This window comes from Alternaria infectoria (assembly GCF_024043175.1).
Source record: "Alternaria infectoria strain BMP 0036 chromosome Unknown scaffold_13, whole genome shotgun sequence".
In the NCBI taxonomy this organism is placed as follows: Eukaryota; Fungi; Ascomycota; class Dothideomycetes; order Pleosporales; family Pleosporaceae; genus Alternaria; species Alternaria infectoria.
This window is the reverse complement of record NW_026250702.1, coordinates 538,562-564,486: the sequence shown is the minus strand read 5'-3', so window position 1 is coordinate 564,486 and position 25,925 is coordinate 538,562. Positions and strand designations below refer to the sequence as shown.

Genomic DNA, 25,925 nt, shown 5'->3' with positions numbered 1-25,925 from the left:
AGCAATTGGCATATCTCCACTTGCCGCACACTCCGAGCCTTCAACACAAACAGGACAGCCAGCGAACAGTAGATACGGCAGCGAGACGACATTTTCTCCGATTACGGCCATAGCGCACATTGAGGGGCTTGCTCGCTGTTGAGCAGCTGCGATAGCCACTGGTTGCACTTGTCGCGCGCTTCAACTCGATTTACATCAGCTAACAGCGATTTGCACAGACCACACATCACAATGGGTTACGAAGACTCCGTGTACCTGGCCAAGCTGGCCGAGCAGGCCGAGCGTTACGAGGGTAAGCGCACCACAAACAACGCACCGCATCGTGTCCTAACGACATGTGACAGAGATGGTCGAGAACATGAAGGCCGTTGCCTCCGCAGACCAGGAGCTCTCCGTCGAGGAGCGAAATCTCCTTTCCGTTGCCTATAAGAACGTCATCGGTGCCCGCCGCGCCTCCTGGAGAATCGTCACCTCGATCGAGCAGAAGGAGGAGTCCAAGGGCAACGAGACCCAGGTTACTCTGATCAAGGAGTACCGCCAGAAGATTGAGGCCGAACTGGCCAAGATCTGCGAGGACATCCTCGAGTGCCTTGACAGCCACCTGATCCCCTCTGCTGAGAGCGGAGAGTCCAAGGTCTTCTACCACAAGATGTAAGGCGCCACGTGCATTTGACTAGTCAGTTTGCTAATCTTCATGTCTTCTCCAGGAAGGGCGACTACCACCGTTACCTTGCCGAGTTCGCCGTTGGTGACAAGCGCAAGACCTCTGCCGACAAGTCGCTCGAGGCTTACAAGGCTGCTACCGATGTTGCTGCCTCCAACCTTGCTCCTACCCACCCCATCCGTCTCGGTCTCGCATTGAACTTCTCCGTTTTCTACTACGAGATCCTCAACTCGCCCGACCAGGCTTGCCAACTCGCCAAGCAGGCTTTTGATGACGCCATTGCTGGTACGTGAAGGACGAAGTAGTCGTTCTGAACAAGGCTAACGAATCTGCAGAGCTCGACACCCTGTCTGAGGAGAGCTACAAGGACTCTACCCTCATCATGCAGCTTCTCCGTGACAACCTCGTAAGTTCAGTCCGCAGCCCGTTTACCACACACATGCTAATTCCTATCAGACCCTCTGGACATCGTCCGAGGCCGAGCCCTCCGGTGACGCCCCCGCCGGCGAGCCCGCCACCGACGCGCCCAAGGCTGAGAGCAGCGAGGCTCCCGCCGACGCCAAGGCATAAATCCGAAAAACCGATAACAGACGCAAAAATGGCAGGGGTTAGTGGTTATTGGTGCATCTTGGTAAACGGTCAATGATGGCTAGACTCATCATTTTCTACAGTAGTGGCATGAGAGGGTATATCCTAGGTGTGACTTTCAGGCCCCGGGTGCGCTTTGTTTAGACTCCAAATTCTCAATCCTGTCTACATCCTTTACCTTGGTGTCTTGGCCCTTATACCACTATACCGTCCCTTTCCTGCCTAGTCTCGTTGGTTTGGTATGCCGTATTTTGCGATTAGAGTGTGGCTGGATGTTGGCTATACGACGTTCTGGCTCTTTTGCTGTTCCTACATTCTCTTCAAGACTTATAATCAAAGATATCCGCTTCTATTTGGGGTCTTGTTGAGTGTGTCGAGTGAATTTTGCTTGTTGACTGGGTGCTCCTTCCCCATTGTACCGCTTACGTCACGTCACGCACGTGGTGTAGATAGGTTGTGGTCGCAGCTTCCTCTCTTTTCCACTCTCACTCTCACTCTTCGACCCTCCATAGGCGACTCAAAAGCTTGTACTGAACGTCTGTGTTCGTATACCCTCTCGCCGGCAGTTACTACGCTAACAGCCCCGCCATAGGTCGACCTCATACTACCTCCACTCGACCTCCACACGACGAATTTACCGCCCGGGTTCGTGTTCATCTGCAGACTCAGCACTAATACGCTCAAGTCAGCCGTAGCTAAAGCAACAGCCATGGACGCAATCAGCTTGCTACCACCGGCCCAGACCACCAACACCACGGTGGTCACTACGACAAAAACTACCGCTACCGCGACAACGACCATAACAACAGTCACTACAGTCACCACCACGACGCCTCAGGGCACAAGCGTCTTCACACCCTTTCGCTTCCTCGACTTGCCTGTCGAACTCCGAATCATGGTGTACGAAGAGCTGGTGGTTGTTGGCAAGGTCTTCTACACGCCCGACGACTACGCTATCGAGAATGAGAAGCGCTTTGAAGACTGGAAGTCTTATCGAACCCCGGAAATGGCCATTCTGCGGACTTGCAAGCAAGTTCACGACGAAGCTGAAGAAGTCTATCTGGGGAAGAACTTGTTCGTACTCCCGGACCAGTGTACGAAGAGGCAACCACTTGCAGGATCGGGTCTATGTTCCAATGCTGCTCGCAAAGACGAGAACATCAGCCATATACCGTTTCACGACCGGTGGCTGTTCTCCGATGCAGCTTCTCGTCTGGTTAAGAATATCAGCGTAGCTATTAGCAGACGTTCCGATGAAACCTTGTGCCCATACGCTTACGACCACTCGCTTTGGGAAGAGGATGGCGAATTCGACAGCATGGTTTCCACCGCCCGTCTTAATTGGGTACATGATTGCGCGACAGACAATATGGCAAACGACTTGGATGACTATATCGATGATCTGTCCAAGTTCTTCAGAAACGGCGAGAAGCTTCCATTGATCCGCCTCAACTATCTTGAGTTCGATGTGACCAATGCATACTGCCCAATAGGATGTTGTCGAACGGCCTGGTTGATCTGGGGGCCACTGCTGAAACTATGGCCAGAAAAAACAACGTTTTTGGGAGTGAGAAACGCAGAGGGAAAAGTTACCATTATGGACTCTGTGATGGACTTCTTTTACGATGTGCCGCCGCAAGAGTTCCCCGAGAAGCTCAGGGTGAAGTTTGGAGCGAATGAGGACGTTGATGAGGAAGATATGAGGAAGGTGTTGGGCGTGGTCTTCAACCCAAAGAAGGCGTACTGGGAGCAGTGGAAGGTTGAGACCAAGTAAGTAGCTGTAGCACTGAGCACGTCAGCCTAGGAAAAAGCTGAACACCCTGGAGCCTACATCAAGGTATAAACATACAAAGTAGGTGGCCTAAGGTTAACGTAGGCTCCAGGGTGTTCAGCTTTTCCATTGTATGAGGTGGGAGGACATGATCACGCTGAAAGGGTCAGTAACAGTTGGATTTCGCGTGACTGCCATGATATTAGCATTGAAACTAGATGGAGCGTTCGATGGGGTCCAGAAGAGAGTCATGTCTATGACAGCACGGCGCAATGTAAGCTGGACATGCCTAAGTCATAGTCCATGAATTGAACATTAGTCGGACAGACGTCTTAGCACCTCATACAAGAAAAAATAAACAAACAGGCCGAGAGCCTACATCATCGTTAGATCTCCTACTTCGTATGTTTTAATGTTAATGTAGGCTGTAACTACAAAAACGTAGGCTGCAGACCTGTTCAGTTTTTTCCTATGTTGACTTGTTAGTGGCGAATGGCATTGCACATTTAGATAAGCCGATCTCTATGCTCATCAAAACCTCTCAGTGTACATGCAAGGCAAGTTTGTATATCCTAGGTCGCAAAGACCTCGTCTCGACAAGCCTGTAGAAGGGCGGGGCTAGAATAACGGAGACTGCTGAGGTCACGCACAACGACAAGCAGAGGCATCACAACACTCCACACGATACCATATTGCAATCAGAAAAAAGCCCTGCTTCTGCATTTGTATTACAAGTCCCAAAATGTATCTATGCGTGCCACAACCTCGCGACAGCCTCGGTGATACCAACGTCATTTGTCTCGAAAGAGTAAAGGGCAAGACCCAATGCGACAGTTCCGGCGCGGAGAGCCCACATAGCAGACTTTCGAACGAGGGGAACACGCTTGGTGGGGAAGTAGTCGATGATGCAGGACCTGTGATATATTAGCCACTGTAACTCAAGATACAATTTCGATCTACATACTCAAATCCAATATGCGAGTGGACTACCAGGAGAGCGCAGAGAATCGAGTCGGACAGCGGGTTCAGCGATCCAGCAGCGAAGGGCGCAATGGTCAAGGGAATCAGACCGGCTGAGACGATCCTCTCAAAGCTCCAGTGGTAGCTGCCGTGGGCGTAATCGGGGTCTGGCACGGGGACGGGGTCGTTGGTGGTTCCGATGATCTTCTGGGGCAGCGGCGGCAGGATCTGGTTGCGCTGTGTGGCGTGGAAGGCGGCGATGCGGGTCGACTGGGGGATGGCTGAGCGCTGGAATGCTGGTCGCAGCGACTGGGCGAGCGGGCGGTTGAGGGTCGAGGTCGCGGTGGACAGCATGCGCTGCGAGGCCTGGGTGGGCGGGCAAGCTTGCCTGAGGAGGCCGGGACGCATGACGGAGGCCATTGTGCAGTCTGACTGTCTGATTGAGGTCGTGGAGGTCGCAAGAAGCAATATCGGGATCGCAGTCGTAGTTGACGACAATGCCTCGGATGTCGATTGCTGACGTCCCTGCCGCCCTCATTGGCCAGCGGTGGCAGCCGGAAAGTCCCGTGATCGCAGATTTGACGAAACTCATCCACCTCACCTAGGCCGCGCTGCAGCTGGACGTATCGACATCCACCCCAACCCATCACCGCCCCATCTCCCATCCCCTGCACAGCGAGCAGACGCAATGGCCTCCCGCCAGCTCGCCCTCAACCTGCAGCGCAGCATGCGCTCGCGCTCCGCCATCAACGCCGTCAAATCATCGCGGGCCTCGCCTCTGACCCGCGGCCTGGCCACGCCCGTGGCCTACGGCGCGAAGACCGAGTCGACCACCCTCGGAAACGGCTTCACGGTATGCCCGCCACTGTAGGAGGATACAGGACTGCAATTGACCCGCCTGCGCAGATCGCTACCGAGCACTCCCCGTGGGCCCAGACTTCGACAGTCGGTGTCTGGATTGACGCTGGAAGCCGCGCCGAGACGGACAGGACCAACGGCACTGCCCACTTCCTGGAGCACCTTGCCTTCAAGGTACGGACACTCAATGGCAATGGCCGGGACAGCACGCTGATGCATGGCACAGGGAACCCAGAAGCGCACACAGCAACAGTTGGAGCTCGAGATAGAAAACATGGGCGGCCACCTCAACGCCTACACCTCGGTACGTCATACGGAACGAATCATTCCCAGGGCCGGATACTGACCAAAACAGCGCGAGAACACCGTCTACTACGCCAAGGCCTTCAACAACGATGTCCCCGCCGCCGTCGACATTCTCTCCGATATCCTCCAGAACTCCAAGCTCGAGGCCCAGGCCATCGAGCGCGAGCGTGATGTCATCCTCCGCGAACAGGAAGAGGTGGACAAGCAGCTCGAGGAGGTTGTCTTCGACCACCTACACGCCACCGCTTTCCAGGGCCAGCCCCTCGGCCGCACCATCCTCGGACCCAAGGAGAACATCCAGAGCATCCAGCGCGCCGACCTCGAGAACTACATCAAGACCAACTACACCGCCGACCGCATGGTCCTCGTTGGCGCTGGTGGCATTCCCCACGAGCAATTGGTCGACCTCGCCGAGAAGTACTTCGCCAACCTCCCCTCAGAGCCCCAGGACTACTCCGCCAAGTCCGCCGCTGCTGAGCAAAAGGCAAAGCCCGACTTCATCGGCTCCGAGGTCCGCCTCCGTGACGACACCATGGGCACCGCCAATATCGCCATTGCCGTTGAGGGTGTCAGCTGGAGCGACCCCGACTACTTCACCGCGCTCGTCACACAGGCTATCGTCGGTAACTGGGACCGTGCCATGGGTACCTCCGACTACCTTGGCAGCAAGCTCAGCAACTTTGTCTCGCAAAACGCCCTCGCCAACAGCTTCATGAGCTTCTCCACCAGCTACTCGGACACTGGGTACGTCATAATCGAATGATGCTATAAATATTCGCTAACAAACCCTAGTCTCTGGGGAATCTACCTCACCAGCTCCAACCTGACGCAGCTCGACGACCTCGTCCACTTCACCCTCCGCGAGTGGTCCCGCCTCTCCATGAACGTCACCTCCGCCGAAGTCGAGCGCGCCAAGGCCCAACTCAAGGCCTCGATCCTCCTCGCCCTCGACGGCACCACGGCCGTCGCCGAGGACATTGGCCGCCAAATCGTCACCACCGGCCGCCGGTTATCACCCGAGGAGGTGGAGCGCGTCGTCGGCCGCATCACAGAGAAGGACGTTATGCAATTCGCCCGCAACAGGCTGTGGGACAAGGACGTTGCTGTCTCGGCTGTGGGCCAGATTGAGGGTCTGCTCGATTACAACAGGATTAGGAATGATATGAGCAGGATGCTTTCATAAGCAGGCGAAGGAAGGAGGGGAAATATGTGCATAGTAAGATGATTGCTGTGAAAGCGTTTTTAGACGGCATAGGTTACTATTGTAGTTTTTTGTATGAAGTACTTGACCGGACTGTATTTTGACAAGATCTTTTTCAAAAATGCTCGTTGCTTGTGGATGAAGTGCACGTGGGTTCGTCTGTGTGGTCGATATGGAAGTAGAAGAAAGATATGGACTTGCTCTTGATTCAGACAGACTGGGTTAAAACGCACTCTCTTCTTCTTGTTTTCTGACACAGTTTACTGCTCTTCGCTTGAGACTCAGAATTCCCGCTCTTGCCTGCGATTCTTGCCTCCTTTGGGAGCCGTTTGCAAATAAGCGGATATCTTGCGGAAGCCTCGTTGGTCACGTTGAGCTTCGTTATGTGACAGGGAATTCACATTGAGCCATGGAAACGGAAGAGGTGATATAGTTTCTCTTGATACAGGCCTATTGTTTGTCTAGTCTGCATGTTCAAGTGGGGGACGCCATCACCTGGCCATGGGGCTATCACATCTTTGCAGAGGATACCGTGTAAGAGAGGGTCTAGTCTAACAGCAAACAAGCCTGCGGCATTCGGCGGTCGAGGTACGGGGTCTAGCCTTTCCGTGTATAAGATATGGCCGGATCTTGATTTATAACTTCTTACCTCTTGTTTTACCATCATTTACGCCCCCTTCCAGCCATGGACAGAACCACCGCGGTCGCCATCATGGCAACTCTCACTGCAGGTTCGATGGTGGCACTCGAGTACCTACGGTGGTCTGAATCGCGACAGAAGTCCGAAGCAATCTTGGCCGCTGCTAAGATTACACCAGAGGTTTCTGCAGCACCTTCCGATAAGCAAGACAAGAGCGAGGATAAGAGCGGGGACAAGAGCGAGGATAAGAGCGAGGATAAGAGCGAGGATAAGAGCGAGGATAAGAGCGAGGACAAGAGCGAGGACAAGAGCGAGAAAGAGAAACAGATCGATATCTCCCCGGACCGAAGCTCGATGATGACTAGGAACAATGAAGATCAATACTTGCTCGGTGCAAGACTCGTCAAGTCACAGTACGACCAACACTGTTCGTGCGATGAGCACGCGGAACACCTGTACTTCAACTGGCCATACTCTTGCCACATTCAACACAAAAAGGATGATGTCGTCGTCAAAGTCGGTTCGAGGCCCAAACTAGACGGCGGTTTCGGAAATCCACCTTACGAGAGCCTGTCGCTTGCCAAGTGCACCATCGAATACTTCTCCAGGGCGCAGAAAGACATGGACAAGAAACAAGAGAAGGCACTTGATCAATGGAAGTCATCCTGGGAGCGCACTCGTGCACTTGAGATGTTGGCCAAGGAGGACGTCCGTGGCAAAGAGACGGACTTTCTTACGACGTGGATGGTTGAGCAGCTCAACGAGTTGTTCTTCTTTGGTGCTATCAAAGACCTTGAAGTTCAATGGAACACAAAAGAGCTGGACAAAAATGACGGATTGTTGGGCGATGCCGAACTCAAGCCTAAGGATGGACATGACCGCTCCACCATCCGGCTGCATCCAACCCGCCGTTGCTACATCAAATCCGAGTATGTACGTCAAGGTAAAACACTCGCTGAAGAACGCATTGGTTGTATCTTACACGAGCTGTTGCATATCTTCGTCGTGCAGTATATGTGTGATTACTGCACGAGGTGGGAGAACCGGCTCTCTCATGGACGAGCCTGGCAGCGCATTGCGAAGGCTATCGAGGAACAGAGCTTGCGCTTGTTAGGCGTGGAAGTCGACATTGGTCGTTTGGACGCTATGCTTGCTGATAGGCGTGAATGGGATGATACCCGTAATAGTCTGCATGACTTGGAGTCTTGGGGATTCTGGAAGCGATAGGTTCACAACGACTGGTGGCCAAGGAAAGACGATGGACATTAGATGGTGAGTTTGGTCTATGCATTCGACAGAGCAAAGGCGTTGTACACTACCCAGGTGGTCAATGTATGTAATTGTGTATGTATTTTACTTTGATGAAAGACCCATTTTGTACCAGAATCATTACTGCGTTGAATGTATGTATCGATTGCTCGATGCGGACTGGTTGTCATGTTCAGCCTTGCCCCGCCTCAGGGTTGTACGCACTTTCCCTGCCGATAGATCCGCCATCCAGGATTCAATGTAATCAGGGTCCTAACAAGGTTCTAGACCTCAGCTGAACACGAAAACGCGATCGCAACATTCTAGACACTCATCAACTTTGCTTTCAGCAGTTTCTGCCTCTCGTTCACGCCACGGGTTCATTTTCCTGGTTGCGGCTGACGCTATGACGTCGCCGCCCTGTGCTCCGCGGTGCTTGTTCGATGAGCAAACGTAACCAGCCGTGCCAGCGTACTTGGAGAAGGGCACAATGGCAGCCTCTACAGACTCACCTGTTGTCACTGAACCTGAGAAACCAATTCAAATACGCACTTGCGATCCATGCAACATTGTTACATCGTCACATACCTGCTAATGTAGCCTACGCACGTCGCGCTTGACTAACTGAGGCATAGCGCCACCATGGACATCGACAAAGAGTTTCGCCAGGTCGATGAGCTCGATATTGGACTGGATCGGTCACATATCACGTATCAAGGTCAGATCGAAGTAACCGGAAGTCGCTCCGAAAGTAGCAATGACGACACACCTCACCCACGCGATCCGTCGCCTGTATCATCCACTAGCAGGATAGTCAACAAGGTTCGCCAAAAGAAACACATCGCCGGTGTCAAGATCAGAAAGACTTTGCATATTGCAAAGGCTGAACATGAAGTCGATGAGCCTGATCCTGATTCGCTGGTGCTGGTCGATACGACGGAAGGAAAGCAGTCGAAGTCACGTCTCGATCACAAGTCCACGGCCTCAGAGAAACATACTTTCAAGGACCTCCTGCATAATCCGATTGATACGGTGAAATCTAAGGGATGGTGTCAAGGTAAGCGACCTTTGTTTCAGATGTAAACGCCAAAGCCAGGAGGAATACGCATGTTCCCACCGCGCCAGATGGAGCAGAATTTCACCTTCACGCGCATAGTACATGTTTCGCTGACTGAAGACTTCCAGGAAACCAAGAAGTCGCAGCAAACATAGCTGTGAGCGAAGTGCCTCATGGCCAGGAAGTTGATTTGGTCAATGCCGCGGCTGCGATAGAACAAGCTACGACTACGGATGCGAAGGCGCAGGCCCAGCAAACTTTCGCTGACATGCTCAACCAAAGACAGAGCATCTATGTCAGATGGTCACTAGATCGGCATGTGACAAAGATTAGGGTCCTTCCTCGAGACACCGCGGTGCTCAAGCCAAGATCTGATTTCGAGAAGCAAGATGCCGGAGGCCGCGGCTTCACTGACTGGAGAACATATGGTTCGCACTTATTAGACTACTACGCTCACCGATACGGAGGTCAGTATATAGGCTACGGATCCGACCCGCCAACCCCTAGCAAAGAGACAATTATGCCGAATATCGAGCGCCTTATCGTTGCGACATCGCCTTTCCAGGAGTTCATCATGACCACGCGTCGCGTATATCGGTGGGAGAAACCTCTCGAGACAACAAAGTACTTGGTGATTTACCTAGTCCTTTGGTATTTCAACCTACTACTACCAGGCATGATGTCAGCGCTACTGTATCTGGTCGTCGAGCGACGCTGGCACGGACAGTCCATCCAAGACCTCCGTGAAGACATTGAACACAGAGAAGACGTGGAGAGAACGGCATTGTCACTTACCGAGTTCATCGAGAAACAAGGCGACGAGAACTGGGCACACGATCTGCTTCAAGACCTTGGTCCTTGGCTTATGGTTCAACTGGCCGACCTGGCCAACTTCTTCGAAAGTGTCCGCAACTTCTATGAGTGGAGGAAACCAATGCGCACGCTGGCTGTTATCGTCGTTATGACTAACGCCATTCTCATCACGGTCTTCACGCCTCTTTGGCTAATCATCAAGATGTCTACGTTTTCTGCTGGTTTCACTTTCTTCTGCCTCTTCCCCGTCTCGGTCAACTTTCCGAATTACCGCCTGCTTGTCTCGCCATCTAAGCGGCTGCTCTGGAATATCCCAACGCATGCTGAATGGGCAATTCAGTACATACAAGCCGAAGGCCTTCGTGTAATCACCGAGAAGCAGAACACCAGCGCCAAAGCAACGGATCTAAAGTACACAAATGATCTCAAAGACTCCGCCTCACCATCCAACCAAGACTTCGCCTCCTACCGCTCACAATTCGACAAAACGCCCGGACACCTTATCATCAACGCAACGGGAGTGCGCTTCGTCGCGAATCGTCCGCCACATGAAGTCCGCTTCTCACTGCCATATGTACAGATCAACCAACTGGAGAAGCAAGACCGATATGTGGAGAAGATGATCAAGGTCCTCAAGGAATGCGATAGAGATCTGCGTTTCCTGGATAGGGATGGCCGTGAGTGGATCTTGCATGAAGTCGAGAAGAGAGACGAGGCGTTTAGCCAGATAGTCGGATTTAGTCGGACGACATGGCAGGTTTTATGGTAGTACAGTCCCATCTCTTTCAACAATGCAAGCCGAATCTATCTCTTACATGAAAACAAGTCTTATGATGGAAGAGTCTTTCTATAATACAACCCTTCACTCCCCAATCACACCAACAATCAAACCTTCTCCACACCACTGCCCCCCTCCACACCCACAATCGTAGCCTCGCCATTCCCCAACGTCTCCACCAACCGCCTCGGCCCAACATACCCCCTCTTCCTTATCCACACATACCAGCCCCCCAGCAGAATCGTAACCCCGCCCACCAACGCACTCGTATAGTTCATCGTCGTAGTATCAAACGGCACCGCGAACGGGAAGCAGTATATCGGTATCCACACAACCATGTACCCACACGCTATACTCGCCACAGTGTAAAACACCGGCGTGGGCATGGTAAACGGGCCGGAGATAACGTGGCGGCGCCGAGTGAGGATGTTGGGTAGGATGAACGCGAGGTACGACATCGACGATAGCACGATGAAGGAGCCTACGAAGGCGGAGAAGGCTGTGGAGCTACCGATGTATATGCATCCGAGGATTGTGTTGATACCCCCACAAGCCAGCGTAGCATTAAACGGATTCTCCCACTTCCTATCCACCTTACCCACCCACTTGCTAAACGGCGTCGCGTCATCCCGTCCCAGCGTCCACAGCATGCGGCCAGACGTAATATAACACCCAATATTCGTGCAGAACGTCGGGACGAAGATGACGAGTAAGAGGCCGAGGGAGCCGCCGTGCGTGTTTGTGGCCTGCCGGTAGAGCTCGGCGAGGGGAAAGGGCCAGGGGTTCGAGAAGAGCGTGTCGAGGTCGTTTACGGCGTAGAAGATTGTGATGAGGTAGAGGAGGGCGGTTAGGAAACCGACGGTGTATTGCGCGAGGATGGCTTTGGGGATGTTGGTGCGGGGGGAGGGGAGTTCTTCTGCGAGGTGGGATACGCAGTCGCTGGGGTGGTTGTTAGTATGACATTTGAATTCTTTGGTTGGTTGGTTATTGAGATGGGGGAATGGAAGGGGATGGGATAGGATGAATAAACTCACGGCGTCCCCACAGCAAAAGCCCCATTCAACATGCCCGCGCAAAACACAAATCCATCGCTCTTCCACCCCGCCTGGTTCTGCCAATCTTTCCACACAAACTCGTTGCTCGCGTACCCTTTTCCGGTTCTACTAGGCATGATGGCGCAGACCATGATGGTAACGAACACACCCATGAGGATGAAGAAGAGACCAATGTTTGTTAGTTTAGGCAGCGCGCGATTAGCGAACATGACGACGAAGCAGGCGAGCCAGGTGATGATGAGGTAGGCGATGAAGACGTGCCAGCGCTCGAAGGCGTAGCCGGGGTGGAAGAGACCGTACATGGAGATGATTTGGTTGGCGAGGATGGAGGAGATGGATGCTGTGCCGAAAATCCAACCTAGAGCGTTCCACCTGTGTTGTGTTAGTTGTGCTCTTCTCTTATATCATATCATTTGTTGGATTAGGTTGGGTGATACGTACCAGCCAGCGTAGAACCCGATTACCTTACCGAATCTGGCTCCGCCTGTGACGGAAGCCCAGTGGTACACACCCGCTGATGAGGGAATTGCAGATGCCATCTCTGCGATACACGCCGCGATCATGAAGTAGCAACATGCCACGGCGATGAACTCGTAGATGACACCTGCTGGGCCGCCATTGTAGAGCGCAATGACCTAGGCAAGGTTAGCATCTTCTATCCCATCAATTCGTACCAGAGAAGAGGACAGACGTACGATAGACCCTCCCAACGCAGCCCAAACATTCCCCGTCGTGATTCCAATCGCACAGATACTCAATAAACTGAAATTCCTCTCAAGTTCCTGTTTGTGACCCGACGCGTTTAGGACTTCGCCAACGCCTGTCGCTTCATCGACATCCTCCGGTCTCGACTTCTCAGCAGACTTCTTATCTATGTCCATCTTCGGAAGCGGTAGTACAGCGTGAACGATACGCCAGTAACCGTGAAAGTTTTGCTATTGCGACGTGATGCAATGCGTATGCAGGAGGTCGTTAATGACTAGGAGACACGCAAAAGCGATAAGACCCGTCGCAACGTCAACAACCCTCTTCTCTGTCTAGACACGGCCAACCGGAGATTAATACCACCAATCGATCAAGTCTAAGCGAGTGAGCAATCGAGTGGACTCGCCGTGTCGATCGCAGATCAAACGGTCCTACGCGGGAATCGTACAAGCAAACGTCCCGCCCAAGAGATAAGGAAGCAAAGAACGATGGCGAAAGAGAGGACGATGAACCTAGCTGAGAAGAGTGTAACGACACAGAGGAAGAAGGAAGGAAATGTGCAATTCACATCTTACTCTTATGACGGCCCGCGACTTCGCACGCCTCTATCTCTGTCGTTACGTTGTGTTGTGTCAAACATAACAGTGACATCTACACGTAAGTACGTGTGCTAAGCGACGCGACAACATTTCCAAGACGGGCAGATAAAGCAGCCCTACCAGCACCCATGCGACTTCCGTACGCACTAAGTGTACCCATAGCCCAATGCTAGATGCCGTCTCTACGCCCCGGTCACGGCCGTCACGCCCAAAAGTCAGCCCCAGCGAAGCAAACCCTTCCCAAAAAAGTCTGACCTACATACTATAGTACAACGTGCGAGCATCCGACCATCTCCGCACTCCCGCAGCTGAAATGGATACCGTGGAGACGGGTGACGGATATCAGACATCAGCGTACACTAATCACGTTGTGTCGCAGTCATGCATGTCGAACTGATAAGAGAACCTCAGGCGAGCGATGGTGGACCAGGGGTGTAAGATAACCAACGATCCCGGGAATGTGGTGCAGGAACGTAAATTTGACCAATGGGGAGAAGGGTAAGTGAGGTTTGGTGGAGAGGCACATCCCGGGAGATAGGCGGATATGCTGCGGACTTGGGGAATGCGGAGATATCTTGCATGGCTTGTGTAACGAGGTGGCGTAAGGCGAGATAAGTGATTACCTCCGACGGGTTTTGGAGGTTTGGAGGTGAGATCGGGAGTTGTTGTTAGAATGTTCTTTTTTTCAGACTCGCAAGATTAGTGGAACAATAGAGTTGAGATGCGACGGTTTCTCGTTCTGCTCTCTCCATGTCAGTGCCTAGATGGTGGTGTGATGGGTGTCGTCCACAGGACGGGAGACGGCGCCATGATCGAGCCGCTTACGCCCGTGCTATACCCCACGCGTCCTAATCGGCTCCATTGGTCGTGCGACTTGATACCGTGCGATGCAGTGACATTGGGGCGTAAATTCGAGATCCATGGAGAAACAAGGCGTGATACGCTGACAATGGCTGTGCGGTCGGGAAGTACAGATGTTTTCAGCGAAAAAGAAAGTAGATTGGTCCACCCACGTCCAGTGCATTGTCACCACAGCTTTTTAGGTGACATGCGCCGGATAGGAAGGCTGTAGTGACATGCGCTATATGCTATGTTTGTTGTTTTGTAGTTGACCGTATTACGCCTATATTTCTTAGATACTGTACACAAATAAACAAACGCACCTTCAACTCCGTATCCCATGTCATGTCGCTCTGCCAGAGGTCCAGTGATTACATACGTTTCGTTCTCATTTACGCGTGAGCGATATCCGTTTCTAGTGACATATTCAATCCATCTTCAAATCCAACTCATTCCGTGTGAAAGAAAGTAGGCTCACGCGCTGCGCATCTCGGTATCCTCGGCATCGTCCACGTCGCCAATCTTCCGCTTGCTAGGCGTCGCGCTGCCCTCGTCGCCGTTGTCGTCGCCCTCGGTCCACTCGGTGACTTCCCACTCAACATGCACGCCGCTCTCGGAGTGTCCGCCGCGCTGCTGCTTGAAGCGGCCCAGGCGGGTGTTGCGCACAATCTCTTCGAACCAGGGCGCACCTCGCGATTGCGGTTCTGAGCGGACGACTGTACGCGAGCGGTTTGTCCGTGAGGGTCCGGCGGCGGAAGTCTCGTCCTCGTCGTCGCTGCTCTCGCTGCTGCTGGGCAGGAAGCCGAGTTCGCCGAGCATGTCTTGGTCTTCGTCGAGCAGGCTGCCGACGGTCAGGGAGATGTGCTCGGCCTCGTCTCTCGTCCGCTCATTCCATGACGAGAGCTGTGTGCCGCAGTATCCGCAGAACTGGCGGCGGGTATTCGAAGTGTAGGGGTTGACGAAGCTGCGCTTGATGCTCAGGCGCGTCTCGTCGGGGTATTGGGCAAACGTCGCCGAGGTGTACCATGGCAGAGGGACGCGGAGCCAGAGGGTGAGGGGGTTCGCTGAGTGGTGTCCTAGAGTCTTGTTAGCACCGTGTTGGAGAGTAGCGCGCGGCAACCCAAAGCAGACTTGGGCTGCACAACACTGGGCGTGTACTTACGTGACGCAGAGGTATTGTCGTATCGCAGCTCGGCCTGGCGGATCTGCTGTGTCGGCATCTCAATGACATAGCGGTTGCGTCCGCACGCGCAGGAGCCGTGCAGCGTCTGCGTCGCCATTCCGGGCTCGTAGAGGTTTGGATGAAAGCGGTTCGCGTGGTGTATTCCGGTGCAGACAATGCCTCTGCCCATATAACTCGCGACTGAAGCGTTTCAGTGTGTGCGGCGTGGCGTATGGAAAGAAATCGAAAGTGGCTGTTGCCCGTCGCGCCTTCCCCAGCTGTTGTGCAACGGCCCGTGCTGCGATTGGTTGACTGTCAGCCTGGTGGTATGCCGACCAAGGTTTACCCTTTCACGTCACCTGGACAACTGTAATGGCCGTGTAAGAATGAGATGGTCTTTATTTCGAGTCGGTAGCTATAGAGGACATTCGAGATATTCGTCGCGAGGCATATGTATTGCGCCATGCAAAAGGTGACAGCCATGGACCCTCGTGATACAGCCTGTCGTCATGTGTGGGGAAGCTCATAAGAGAACATTCGAGCACGCCCTGGCCCCTTCGCGAACCAGAACCCCGAGCAGCCATCAACCACTCTTCTTCTTTTCTTCTTCCCTCATCTTAGCAACACTCTCGTTTACTCTCTCAATCGCCTCCCTCGCCCCATCCCAGCACTTCCTCTTGCCTGTGCTGAACACGCGATGTATGTGCGGACTCCATATCCCACCCATCAGCAGGTTGCAGAACTTCCTGTTCTGAAGCCAAAACAGCCAGCCTTTCCACCCGTATCCCAGGTACTCGTTGACACCCGTACCGGCAAGATCGTCCATGGCCGCGACCCAATCACCTGTCTCACATTGCCCTGGCGACAAGTTGTAAACACGCTTTGCCGTCTCTGCTAACCATACGTGGTGTTCATCCACAGCAAGCTTCATGTCAGGAAGTGAGGGTAGAGAGGATTTGCCCGCCCAGACCTGGGCTATAGCCATGGTTGTCAAGTCTAATCGTCGTCAGCACATGTTTCGCCTAACCATCATACCCAGAGTCGCTCACCGAAAATCTTAAACCCACTAATCGTTATGTGTACAGTAGCCATGAACGCCAGACTATCCGGCTTCTCGAGTGAAAACACGTTCTTGTAGAGACGGAAGAGCGACTTCCCATTCGAGCCCGGCGCGTCGAGCCACGCTTGAGGCCGACATTCAGGATTGAAACGCGGCTCGATCATGCTGAAATCGGACTTGTAGCCCGTACACCAGATTATTGCGTCCACGTCAACCTTTGTCCCGTCTTGCAACTCTACCTCAGTAGCATTCACAATGCGTTTGATGCCTGCGACTGATGTGATGCTGCCGTCCTCGAGGCAGGGGACTAACGTATCAGATACCACTGGTACCTTACTTGCGGGCTCGAAGCGCCATTCAGGGCGGATGTTGAAACTCTGGTCTTGCAGTTTCTTGAGGAATTTATCGAAGAGGAACTCGCCGAGGCGAGGGAAGTATGTTATGATGAGGCTTTGGAAGGTGGCGAGACGTAGGTTGTGCGTGTGGTCTATCGGGACACCCTTTATGCGCCGCGGGAACTATAAGAACCATTATCAGTCTCAAGACCTTTGCACATCAACAAGGTACGCTTCAACTTACAACCCGAGCTCCATGCCGATGTGCCAAATACACTTTATCTGCTATTCCCACCAGCTGAGTAGATGTATCCGCCGCACTGTTGCTGAATCCTACAACCATGACTCTCTTCCCCTTGTAGTCTACCGGCCGCTTGAAAGCTTGCGAGTGTACACTAGGTCCAGCAAACTTTTCCACGCCTTCTATGACTGGCAGACTGGCCTTACCAACCATACCCCCAATCGCTACAACGACTTTATCAAAGTACTCCTTCACGCCACCTTTTACATCCACAACCCATTTCTCCCGCTCGTCATCGAACGTGATTTGCTCGATGACAGTACTAAGCCGCATATATGGTTCTAATCCGAAATGCTTCGAATAGTCTGTCAAGTATTGCTGAACCTGCGTGGCCGCTGGATGCGACGGTACGTCGTCCGGGTAAGGGAAATCAGTGTAACACGATCGCTCTTTTGAGACGTTTACGGTTGTGGTTTGCATTACCGATGTTTGCTCTTTCTCCGAGTACTGCCATAATCCGCCGACGTGGTCGTTGCGGTCGAAACCCGTGGCGTGGAATCCTTCTTCTCGCAGGTTCTTTAATGCTACGAGGCCAGCCGGTCCTGAGAGGTTCGGTTAGTGGCTTCGTTGTGTCAAGGAAGAGGTGTTCTACCTAGTCCTATGACTGCTACAGTGGGAGCGCCTTCCATGATGCTAGTCATGATGATGCGTCCTTCGCACTCTTCGCGTGCGCTTTCCGCCACCTGCTCTTCAGACCAACACAGCGATCGTACTTGACTCCGCAACAATCGTGTTGTGTAGTAGATCTGGGAACCGTAACGTGATCACTCTCACGCGGAAAGCGAGTTGACTCCAGATATCGCGTGTGGACCTTACGGCCGTGTTGTTAGGCCGAGCGAGTCCGACACAAGTGGAAGGGAAGACCAAGGCTACACTTAACGTCGCGCGCTCCGCCAACACATCTATATCTTACATACTTTACTGTATAACACACATGATGCGCTCTCTTAGCTCTGACATCTTGGTGTGCCGAAACAGGAGACGCTTGGTTCCTGTAATTGGCTCCTTTGGCACAAAGACGCCCGAGGCTTACGCCACGGCCAGCCCCACTCTCACACACCGTTTCCCAACTCAAGTGCTGCGCAGCTGCGGCCCTCTTGCCCACGCGTCATATCTGACCAGTTGTGCCGTTTTACTGGACGTTGAATAGTGCTAGACAAAACGCGTGGTTTTGAGTTGGAAGTTGCGATTGGGCATCTCCCCGCATCTGAAGGCAGCAGCTTCCTGTGAGGCTGTGCAGGGCAGTGGAGTAGGTACGAATAAACAAGCTTCTAGTTCGTCCTTTACGCCTCAACTTTAAGTACACTTTCGACAAGTTCCTCGTCTTACTTTACATCGTCACATTGAATCAACACTGGCTTTTGTGATTTACTTCAACTATGGCCGGCCCACCGTCATACCCCGCCAACCCAAACCTCACTTCCATCCCACCACCCCCCTCGACATCATCACAGTCCAACGTCGCATTCACACCAAGCGCAACCTCAATCGCCGACTCCTCCGACAACGAGTATGAGCCAACCCCCATTCACAGCCCAGGCGGTCCCCAATATGAAGATTTGCCACCATCCTACGACGAGGCGCGGGACCAAGCCGTGCACGACACGCGTCATGGTATCGCGCCCGTAGATCCCAGCCAAATCGAAGCCCATCGCATTACTGCCAATGAAGGACCAAACGAGCCAGAAGTATGGGAGTACCGTGTAAGAGGCGAAGAACCAGATCCTGCTAGTGAACAGGAACAAGCGCCGGATTATGCGAATCATACAAACGACAAGGCCACCAGTGTTCCAGTCCAGCATGCCAGTACGAGTGAGAACATCGCTGTGGGACAAGTGCACAGCGAACCTACTTCTTCGTCGAGCAAACAGCCCGATCTGGCTTCTGACTTGCTCACCCAAGCCTTGAAGTTCAGCCGCGAAGAACCAGATGCTAAGGCGCAGTATGCACCGCATCTAAACCGCATCATCGCGATACCCGACCATGCAGGACCAGCAAGACGTGCAGACGAACACGTATACTTCTTAGTTGCCTACGCTGAAGTGTTGGACCGGCATTCCATCAAGCCAGCCGAGTTTGCAGAGTTCTTGTACGGTCTACAGGTCCTGACTACAGCCGCGCACACGACGGCCGAAGACTTGCTACAGGAATCGACGCATGAAGGACTCTCTTCCAGCATCGTACACGACTACATTCGAGGAGCGAATGAAGCTTTCTTTGCGCCGAGAGGTCTGATTGTGTCGTTCCGCAGCGAGACTGCGCTTCTAGATATGCTACCTATACCTGCGGGCCACAAACCCACCGTTCTCGCCAACTTGGCCGATAAGACTGCAACGGCTGAATGGCGCGCAAGGCAATTGTACCCCTGGATCGAAGCTCTCGACGCTGACGCAGTGCCGATGCCGAGCGAGAGAGTGCTTAAGCTGCATGAGATGAGTGAACGACTTTCGGGTCATCAGACGGCTACTGGCTCACCTGATTATGTTGGAAACACGTCGTCACATAATAGGGCGCTAGGATCTGCTGGAGCATATGAAGACCCACCTCACTCCATTCCTGGACCTCCAGAGGATTCTTCACGCGCACATGGTCGACACGGACGGGGTGGCCATCATCCTCGCGGCAGACGAGGCGGTCACTGGTCGCCCTTTGGTATGCCAGGCCATGGCCCCTTCGGTGCACCTGGCAACGGACCTTTTGGTGCCCCTGGTAATGGACCTTTCGGGCGCGGCGGTCGAGGACCTTTCGGGCCCCGAGGCAACGCCTTCTTCGGTAGAGGAGGCTGCTCCTCTCGTGGCGGACGTGGACGCGGACGTGGACCACCACAATCCGGAAACGAGTGGGCAGAAGTAGGCAAAGAATTAGGAAAGATTGGGGAGCAATTGGGTAAACATATGGGTGATTTGGGTGTTGAGATCGGTAAACGCGCTAGTGCTTTCGGGGTGGAGGTGGGTAGGATGGCTAGTGGAAACGCAGGTGGAGGTGTGAGTGTGAGTGGGAATAGAGGGCCTACTACCTCAGGTCCTGCTTCGTACGAGCAAGTCCACAACGACCTCCCACCTGCGTACGACACGCCACCGGGACAAGAAACAGGCGTCCTATACGGCGACCGCAAAATCGACACTAAATACCCCACCGACACGAAGGATAAGGGCAAAGCTGCAGTCAAGGACCTGGATGACGACGACGACACCTCCTCACTATCATCAGATAGCTCCGACTCTTCCTCCTCAGACTCTGATTCCGACTACGACTCCGACTCCGACCTCACCCCTGCCCCAACCCCCAAAGCCCAATCCCTCAAACTCGCGCGCCGCAACATCAAGCAGCGAAACCGCGAGCTCAAGAAACAACACCGCGCCAAGAAGCGTGAGTTGAAGTCCAAACACGCTGATACCAACACCAAGGGCAAAGGCAAAGCGGCGAAGAAAGCGAAGAAGGATCCGGAATGGAAAGCTGCGAAGAAAGAGTATAAAGCGCAGAGGAAGGAGTTGAAGAAGGAGAGGTTGGCTGTGAAGAGGGAGTGGCGGGAGGCGAGGGAGGAGATGAAGAAGGAGAAGAGGGGGGTGAAGGGGATGGCGGTTGGTGGGAAAGCGCGAGAGGGGGCTGAGAAGGGAGGAGAGGGGAAGATGGGGGTTTGGTTGGTGGTTGAGAATTTGGCGCCTTGAATGGTTGGGAGACTGGAATATGTGTATGAGATGGTGGTATACAAGAATTCTATCATTATATTTGCGACTTTAAAGATGGGTTGAAAGTCCAAAACCGCGATGGTCATTGAAATTGGATTTTGGCATGCGGACAGAGTGCGCCACGTATGCATTTCCTCATGACATTGGCACAATCGCTCTGAATGTAATGTATCAGTAGCTCCAGTCAGTTCATGGTAGTGTGGAAGTGACGCTACTATACTCGGTATAGTGCGGAGCAATCCTTCCCGGAGCTGGGACAAAGTTATCGAGTCATGCAAAGCATTACCACTGACCAGAATGAGTCGTTAGCCGAATCGCGAACATCGCGCGTCACAGTCCTCTTCCTTTCACCGACTCGCGAAAGCCGAGCACGCGTCGGCTTTATGCGCAAATCGACGACTCAACTATGAAGACATCACATTAAAATCATGCCGTCGGTGGTATCACAATGAAGACAGTTCTGGGCCTTCAGCAGCACCGCGCGCTCGCGTCCGTCTCCTTCCCCGCAACCCCGCCATGAGCTCTCAGGAAATCGTCTTCCATCGTTCAAGATTATCCGCAAGTAGCTCCCAGGACATGACATGAGTGTCGCGCTACCTTTATGTATAGCCGCCATTGGACGATACTAGAGGAACGGCCCTGCAACAGCCTCGATGGTTTGCCGTACCCCGGAAAGCCGGTCCTGGACGGCCTGGTATATAGCTTTGAGACTCTCCGTCATGGAGCAATTGATCCCTTATTAGATTTCTTACGAGACATATATGGCGCCGAACCCCAAACGAGTGAAAATGTCTCCTTCTACTGACCGCAAACGCGCTGTGCGCATCGCAGGATGCTCGGGAGGGTTTACGGATCGTTCGACTGCTATCATGAGGATGGCGGGTGATCCGGAGGTGGATGTTGTGATGGGTAAGACTCCCCTGAAAGCTGGCTATGGAGGACTTCGAGCTGACACGAACAGGTGACTGGCTATCCGAAATGACCATGACCGTACATGGCAGCGGCAAAGTTAAGCAGAAGCCTACGAAGCACGCCAATGGCACGACGAGCCTTGAAGACCGGAAGAAGAACGCAATGTACGCCGATACCTTCATCCAATGCCTCGAGCCAGCGATACCAAATCTAGTCAAGAACAAGACGAAGCTCGCGGTGAACGCCGGCGCATCAGACACTGAGCTCCTCGCTGAGGTTGTGGTCGATATGTTGGAGAAAGCGGGTGCTGGTCACCTCAAAGTGGCATGGATAGAAGGAGACGATGTGACGGGACAGGTCAACAGTCTTATCAAAAAGGGAGAGAAGTTCGAAAGCTTGATGCATGGCAAGAAGCTGGAGGAATGGGGAATGCAGCCAATCTGCGCACAGGCGTATTTGGGTGGACTTTGCATTGCAGAAGCTTTCCGACAGGGCGCTGATATTGTGCTTGGTGGAAGGCTTGCAGATGCTGCGCCGGTTATTGGCGCTGCGGCGTAAGTTACAACAATGGATTGTTGACCTCAGCTAACGTGATCAGGTGGTGGCATGACTGGAAGAACGATCAATTTGACGAACTTGCCGGAGCGCTCATAGCAGGCCATCTTGTAGAGTGTTCTGCCTACGTCACGGGAGGATACTACTCAATGTTCAAAGATCTTATGAAGACTGGAAAGCACATCAACATGGGCTTTCCCATCGCGGAAGTCGAATATGATGGTAGCTTCAATATTGCGAAAGAGAAAGATACCGGAGGTAGGTGGCGGCACCTTGAGCTGGAGTTGTACGCCGCTAACGCATACAGGTTGCGTAACTGTCGGAACATGCACTTCGCAGCTACTATACGAGATCCAGGGACCACTATACTACAACTGTGATGTTACGGCCGATATCACGGACGTCAAGATGGAGCAAGTAGGCGAGGATCTTGTCCGTGTCACAGGAGTCAAGGGCCTTCCTCCGCCACCTACAACCAAGGTAGGTATTACCGCTCCAGCTGGCTGGCAATGCGAGTGGCATATGTTTGTATGCGGTCTTGATATCGAGGAGAAGTGCAAGATTACTGAAGACCAAATCCGCTACGGTAAGCAAACGTTGTTTCCACACACGCAACGCGAGACTAATATGAGCAGCCATGGGCGACAACGTAAACCGCTTCAAGACACTAAGATTCCACCAAAACGGTTCTTCGCCAATTGATGCCCGCAATCAAGACGTAGCAACAGTCGACTTCCGCATCTTCGCCCAGACTTCCGACCCCGAGCTAGTACGACCCGACATCCCCAACGGCTTCAACCGCTGGTGTCTCGAAGTCTTCCTCCAATCCGCCCCCGGTCTTTCCCTATCGAACGACCTCCGACAGATCGCACCAAAGCCCTACTACGACTACTGGGTCTCGCTCCTCCCCCAAGACCAACTCCCCCTACGCGTCCACACCATGTACGGCAACAAGTCAACCACCGACCTCAGCCCACCCGCCATCACAAAAGAATACCCCCGCCAACAAGCCTCCTACGAAACCGCCTCTCCAGTCGACCCATCTTCCTTCGGCGAAACCGTTCGCGCACCACTAGGCTACATCGTAGCCGGCCGCTCCGGAGACAAAGCCTCAGACTGCAACTGCGGCTTCTTCGTGCGCCACGACGACGAGTGGGATTGGCTGCGCTCGTTCATGACGATCGAGCGCGTTAAGCAGCTTCTTGGTAAGGATGAGTACCAGGGGAAGCCGATTGACCGGTTTGAGATTGCGGGGATACGGTCGGTGCATTTTTTGCTGCATGATCATCTTAGGGATGGGGGGTATAATACGTGTTCTTCGTATGATACTTTGGGGAAGAGTAAGTATATTGAGCGCGGCTTTGGGTGAGTGAGTTTGCTGACAGTGTGACAGATGCTATGGAGTATATGCGCGCGAAGACTGTGGATTTGCCGAAGAAGTTTCTGGATAGAGGTCGTATTTAGATGTCGTGGAGCTGAATGTAAAGGTCTTTTTGTACGTTGCTGCCTTTTGGACGTATTTGCTCGCCATCATCCAACCATTATGACGGGTGTGTTAGCACGCTGCTCTTTCAAGTCCGAAAGTAATATGACGTAATACAGGTAAGTGAGAGACACTTTTTGCGCTCCATGGCAACCGTCGTCGCTGTTTCCTTCCACAACAAGCGAGGTCCAAGCTCAGGCGATACAGCGTCACTGCCACTCACCCAACCTCTACCTCGGTACCGTTGCTGTCGTCTTGTACAGGAACCAAGCAACACATTACACCCACTCGTGCCGCCGTCGCATGCAACAGCATTGGAGGCTATCTCGTAAGTTCTTCGCTCATTCCGGGTATGATATTTGTACATTTACTAATAACCGTCAGTCGCACCTACGTCCACCCATTGGCTTGAACTGCAGCCATGCACTTTCCAGTCCCAAATACTAAGCGCAGCCGCATCGCGCAAGCGTGCTCCGGATCTGTGGCACTGGATGTACCCTCACTACTCACTATCGCGCCTGAGCTACGCAACCAGATCTACGAGTATCTTCTCGTGGAACCTTGCCCTATAACGTTCGAGATCGCCAAGGTTGATCTTAGAGAGACCAAGGTGACCAAAGGGACTTCTACCTCCATAGGAAGCCCTGCTATCCTTCGTACTTGCCGTCAGATCTATCATGAGGCAGTCGGTCTCCTTTACAGCCGGAATGCCTTCCGCTTCCAACACAGCATACACGACGACTTTTTCGACGTTAAGATCGTTAGTCCCATGGAAGTATGCAAGAGATGGATAGACGACATTGGCTCCTGTCTTCCGAGACTGCGCACCATCAATATCAACCTGGACGTGCCAGAGATACCGGGGAAGTATGAGGATTGGATGTTCGGAAGAGATGTGCGCACGAATTCCCGTCAGCCGATAGACGTCTTGCCGTTACTGGACGTTTTCTGGAACAGCGACACACGCGACACATCAGTCATGTTTGAAATGACCGAGGACGATGTATCAGACGACTACGGATTCGGCTTCGAAGATCAACAGCACGACGCAACATCCATCGCCAACGTCCTTTTTGAGCTTGGAAAGAACGATGCACTCGATTTACAGAGAACGCGTCGCTTGCTCGATGCTGTCATCTTGTATACGAGCGGTACAAGAGGCTCCATTATATATCGGTCATCCGGATACAGCGGGACTATGTCGCGTGCGTTTGAAATGTCAACGCAGACCCAGAGGTACCACCTCGTTCCTCTACGAATCCCATCGACTATGTTTGATCTACCTTACGAGGTCATACATGCTGTCATCCGTCTTGCACTTGGTGATCTCGAATTCACGTACGATTTCTACAACGGTATCACGCTTGGCCACCAACCCGGTATGCTCAAAGTCAATTCTCAGCTTCGTGGGCTCGTTGCACCGTCGTTTCTACGCCAATGCCGTTTTACCTTACTTCTAGGTACTGAGTCGCTCCAATCATCAAAGGCAATGTTCAAGAGACTGGATTGTCTCATTGCAGAGACTTATGCGCAGACGAAATTCAATGATTCCGAGCCAACGAGACTATGTAATCCGGTTACCGCAAGCATATTGCATGGGAACGTACCGACCATCATCTTGCAGTTCCAGACAAACGAGGCGCCGCACATAGCTGCCGTTCAGATTGATGCATGGGATCTCCTACGCGTCACTTCGGTCTTCCCAGCAAACACTACGATGATCATTCGCGTATGCGGTGGCGAAGACGAGATCCAGGATCATACTACAAGGTTGGGCACCATTCGAAAGGATACCTACCGCCTTTTGAAGCATCTAGAGCCCGAAACAGCTGCACAAGCCCGCAAGCTAAGTGTTCAAGTTGAACTGAATAGCCAGTGTGTCCCAATGCGAGCTACGATCCGGAGGGTTGGGGAATGCCTGCAACCTTCCGTTGTAACTACGGTGAAGAGTTTGGACTCAGCGGAATTCGTCCTGTTATTCGATAAGCGCAGTCCTAGGTGGTTGAAGCAACTAAACACCCCAAAGGGCGAGTGGTCGCGCCTGAGGCCCACAGAGAACCGGCCTGGAGAGCACTATGATCAGGATGAGTGGAAGGACCAGACGATGTATACCGTTCTCTGGCGTCTCTATCGGCTCTGTCACTGAAGTGTAGGACTACCATACACACGAGTGTGCACACCCGAAGCTGCTCGCGAAAAGACTCCAAGCTCGAGCGCGAATGTCGGAAGAACACAGGTTCTTTTGCCATGTCTTTCCTTCCATTTTTGCATCGACCTGGCATTGCTTAGCACATATCTGCTTGGGCATATCCCATAACTAAAACTCCGCTCTACATGGAAGCTCT

The 25,925-nt window shown here is 53.0% G+C and overlaps 12 protein-coding genes across 12 annotated transcripts; 8 read left to right on the top strand and 4 right to left on the bottom strand.

Moving 5' to 3' along the window:
- Positions 1-231: 231 nt before the first annotated feature.
- Positions 232-1,234, top strand: J4E92_007693 (uncharacterized protein; the record flags this gene model as incomplete). Its single annotated transcript, XM_051499056.1, has 5 exons — positions 232-292; positions 345-651; positions 708-949; positions 1,000-1,070; positions 1,121-1,234. The coding sequence occupies 5 exons, from the start codon at positions 232-234 to the stop codon at positions 1,232-1,234; spliced, it is 795 nt and encodes a 264-aa protein (XP_051350791.1).
- A 727-nt stretch (positions 1,235-1,961) lies between these two features.
- J4E92_007692 (uncharacterized protein) lies at positions 1,962-3,026 on the top strand (the record flags this gene model as incomplete). Its single annotated transcript, XM_051499055.1, has 1 exon — positions 1,962-3,026. The coding sequence occupies one exon, from the start codon at positions 1,962-1,964 to the stop codon at positions 3,024-3,026; it is 1,065 nt and encodes a 354-aa protein (XP_051350790.1).
- A 745-nt stretch (positions 3,027-3,771) lies between these two features.
- Positions 3,772-4,403, bottom strand: J4E92_007691 (uncharacterized protein; the record flags this gene model as incomplete). Its single annotated transcript, XM_051499054.1, has 2 exons — positions 3,772-3,937; positions 3,988-4,403. 2 exons carry the CDS (start codon positions 4,401-4,403, stop codon positions 3,772-3,774), a joined length of 582 nt encoding a protein of 193 aa, XP_051350789.1.
- Positions 4,404-4,671: 268 nt separating this feature from the next.
- J4E92_007690 (uncharacterized protein) lies at positions 4,672-6,330 on the top strand (the record flags this gene model as incomplete). Its single annotated transcript, XM_051499053.1, has 5 exons — positions 4,672-4,836; positions 4,890-5,015; positions 5,068-5,145; positions 5,197-5,891; positions 5,940-6,330. 5 exons carry the CDS (start codon positions 4,672-4,674, stop codon positions 6,328-6,330), a joined length of 1,455 nt encoding a protein of 484 aa, XP_051350788.1.
- Positions 6,331-7,033: 703 nt separating this feature from the next.
- J4E92_007689 (uncharacterized protein) lies at positions 7,034-8,215 on the top strand (the record flags this gene model as incomplete). The annotated part of the gene is made up of 1 exon (XM_051499052.1): positions 7,034-8,215. The coding sequence occupies one exon, from the start codon at positions 7,034-7,036 to the stop codon at positions 8,213-8,215; it is 1,182 nt and encodes a 393-aa protein (XP_051350787.1).
- A 663-nt stretch (positions 8,216-8,878) lies between these two features.
- Positions 8,879-10,875, top strand: J4E92_007688 (uncharacterized protein; the record flags this gene model as incomplete). Its single annotated transcript, XM_051499051.1, has 2 exons — positions 8,879-9,293; positions 9,422-10,875. 2 exons carry the CDS (start codon positions 8,879-8,881, stop codon positions 10,873-10,875), a joined length of 1,869 nt encoding a protein of 622 aa, XP_051350786.1.
- A 116-nt stretch (positions 10,876-10,991) lies between these two features.
- On the bottom strand, positions 10,992-12,820 carry J4E92_007687 (uncharacterized protein; the record flags this gene model as incomplete). The annotated part of the gene is made up of 4 exons (XM_051499050.1): positions 10,992-11,823; positions 11,919-12,311; positions 12,381-12,574; positions 12,635-12,820. The coding sequence occupies 4 exons, from the start codon at positions 12,818-12,820 to the stop codon at positions 10,992-10,994; spliced, it is 1,605 nt and encodes a 534-aa protein (XP_051350785.1).
- A 1,737-nt stretch (positions 12,821-14,557) lies between these two features.
- Positions 14,558-15,363, bottom strand: J4E92_007686 (uncharacterized protein; the record flags this gene model as incomplete). The annotated part of the gene is made up of 2 exons (XM_051499049.1): positions 14,558-15,159; positions 15,246-15,363. 2 exons carry the CDS (start codon positions 15,361-15,363, stop codon positions 14,558-14,560), a joined length of 720 nt encoding a protein of 239 aa, XP_051350784.1.
- Positions 15,364-15,828: 465 nt separating this feature from the next.
- Positions 15,829-17,570, bottom strand: J4E92_007685 (uncharacterized protein; the record flags this gene model as incomplete). The annotated part of the gene is made up of 4 exons (XM_051499048.1): positions 15,829-16,241; positions 16,295-16,823; positions 16,885-17,483; positions 17,534-17,570. 4 exons carry the CDS (start codon positions 17,568-17,570, stop codon positions 15,829-15,831), a joined length of 1,578 nt encoding a protein of 525 aa, XP_051350783.1.
- Positions 17,571-18,320: 750 nt separating this feature from the next.
- On the top strand, positions 18,321-20,609 carry J4E92_007684 (uncharacterized protein; the record flags this gene model as incomplete). Its single annotated transcript, XM_051499047.1, has 1 exon — positions 18,321-20,609. The coding sequence occupies one exon, from the start codon at positions 18,321-18,323 to the stop codon at positions 20,607-20,609; it is 2,289 nt and encodes a 762-aa protein (XP_051350782.1).
- Positions 20,610-21,535: 926 nt separating this feature from the next.
- Positions 21,536-23,561, top strand: J4E92_007683 (uncharacterized protein; the record flags this gene model as incomplete). Its single annotated transcript, XM_051499046.1, has 6 exons — positions 21,536-21,539; positions 21,592-22,096; positions 22,141-22,355; positions 22,405-22,683; positions 22,733-23,437; positions 23,491-23,561. The coding sequence occupies 6 exons, from the start codon at positions 21,536-21,538 to the stop codon at positions 23,559-23,561; spliced, it is 1,779 nt and encodes a 592-aa protein (XP_051350781.1).
- Positions 23,562-23,640: 79 nt separating this feature from the next.
- J4E92_007682 (uncharacterized protein) lies at positions 23,641-25,726 on the top strand (the record flags this gene model as incomplete). Its single annotated transcript, XM_051499045.1, has 2 exons — positions 23,641-23,647; positions 24,015-25,726. 2 exons carry the CDS (start codon positions 23,641-23,643, stop codon positions 25,724-25,726), a joined length of 1,719 nt encoding a protein of 572 aa, XP_051350780.1.
- Between the last annotated feature and the right edge of the window lie 199 nt (positions 25,727-25,925).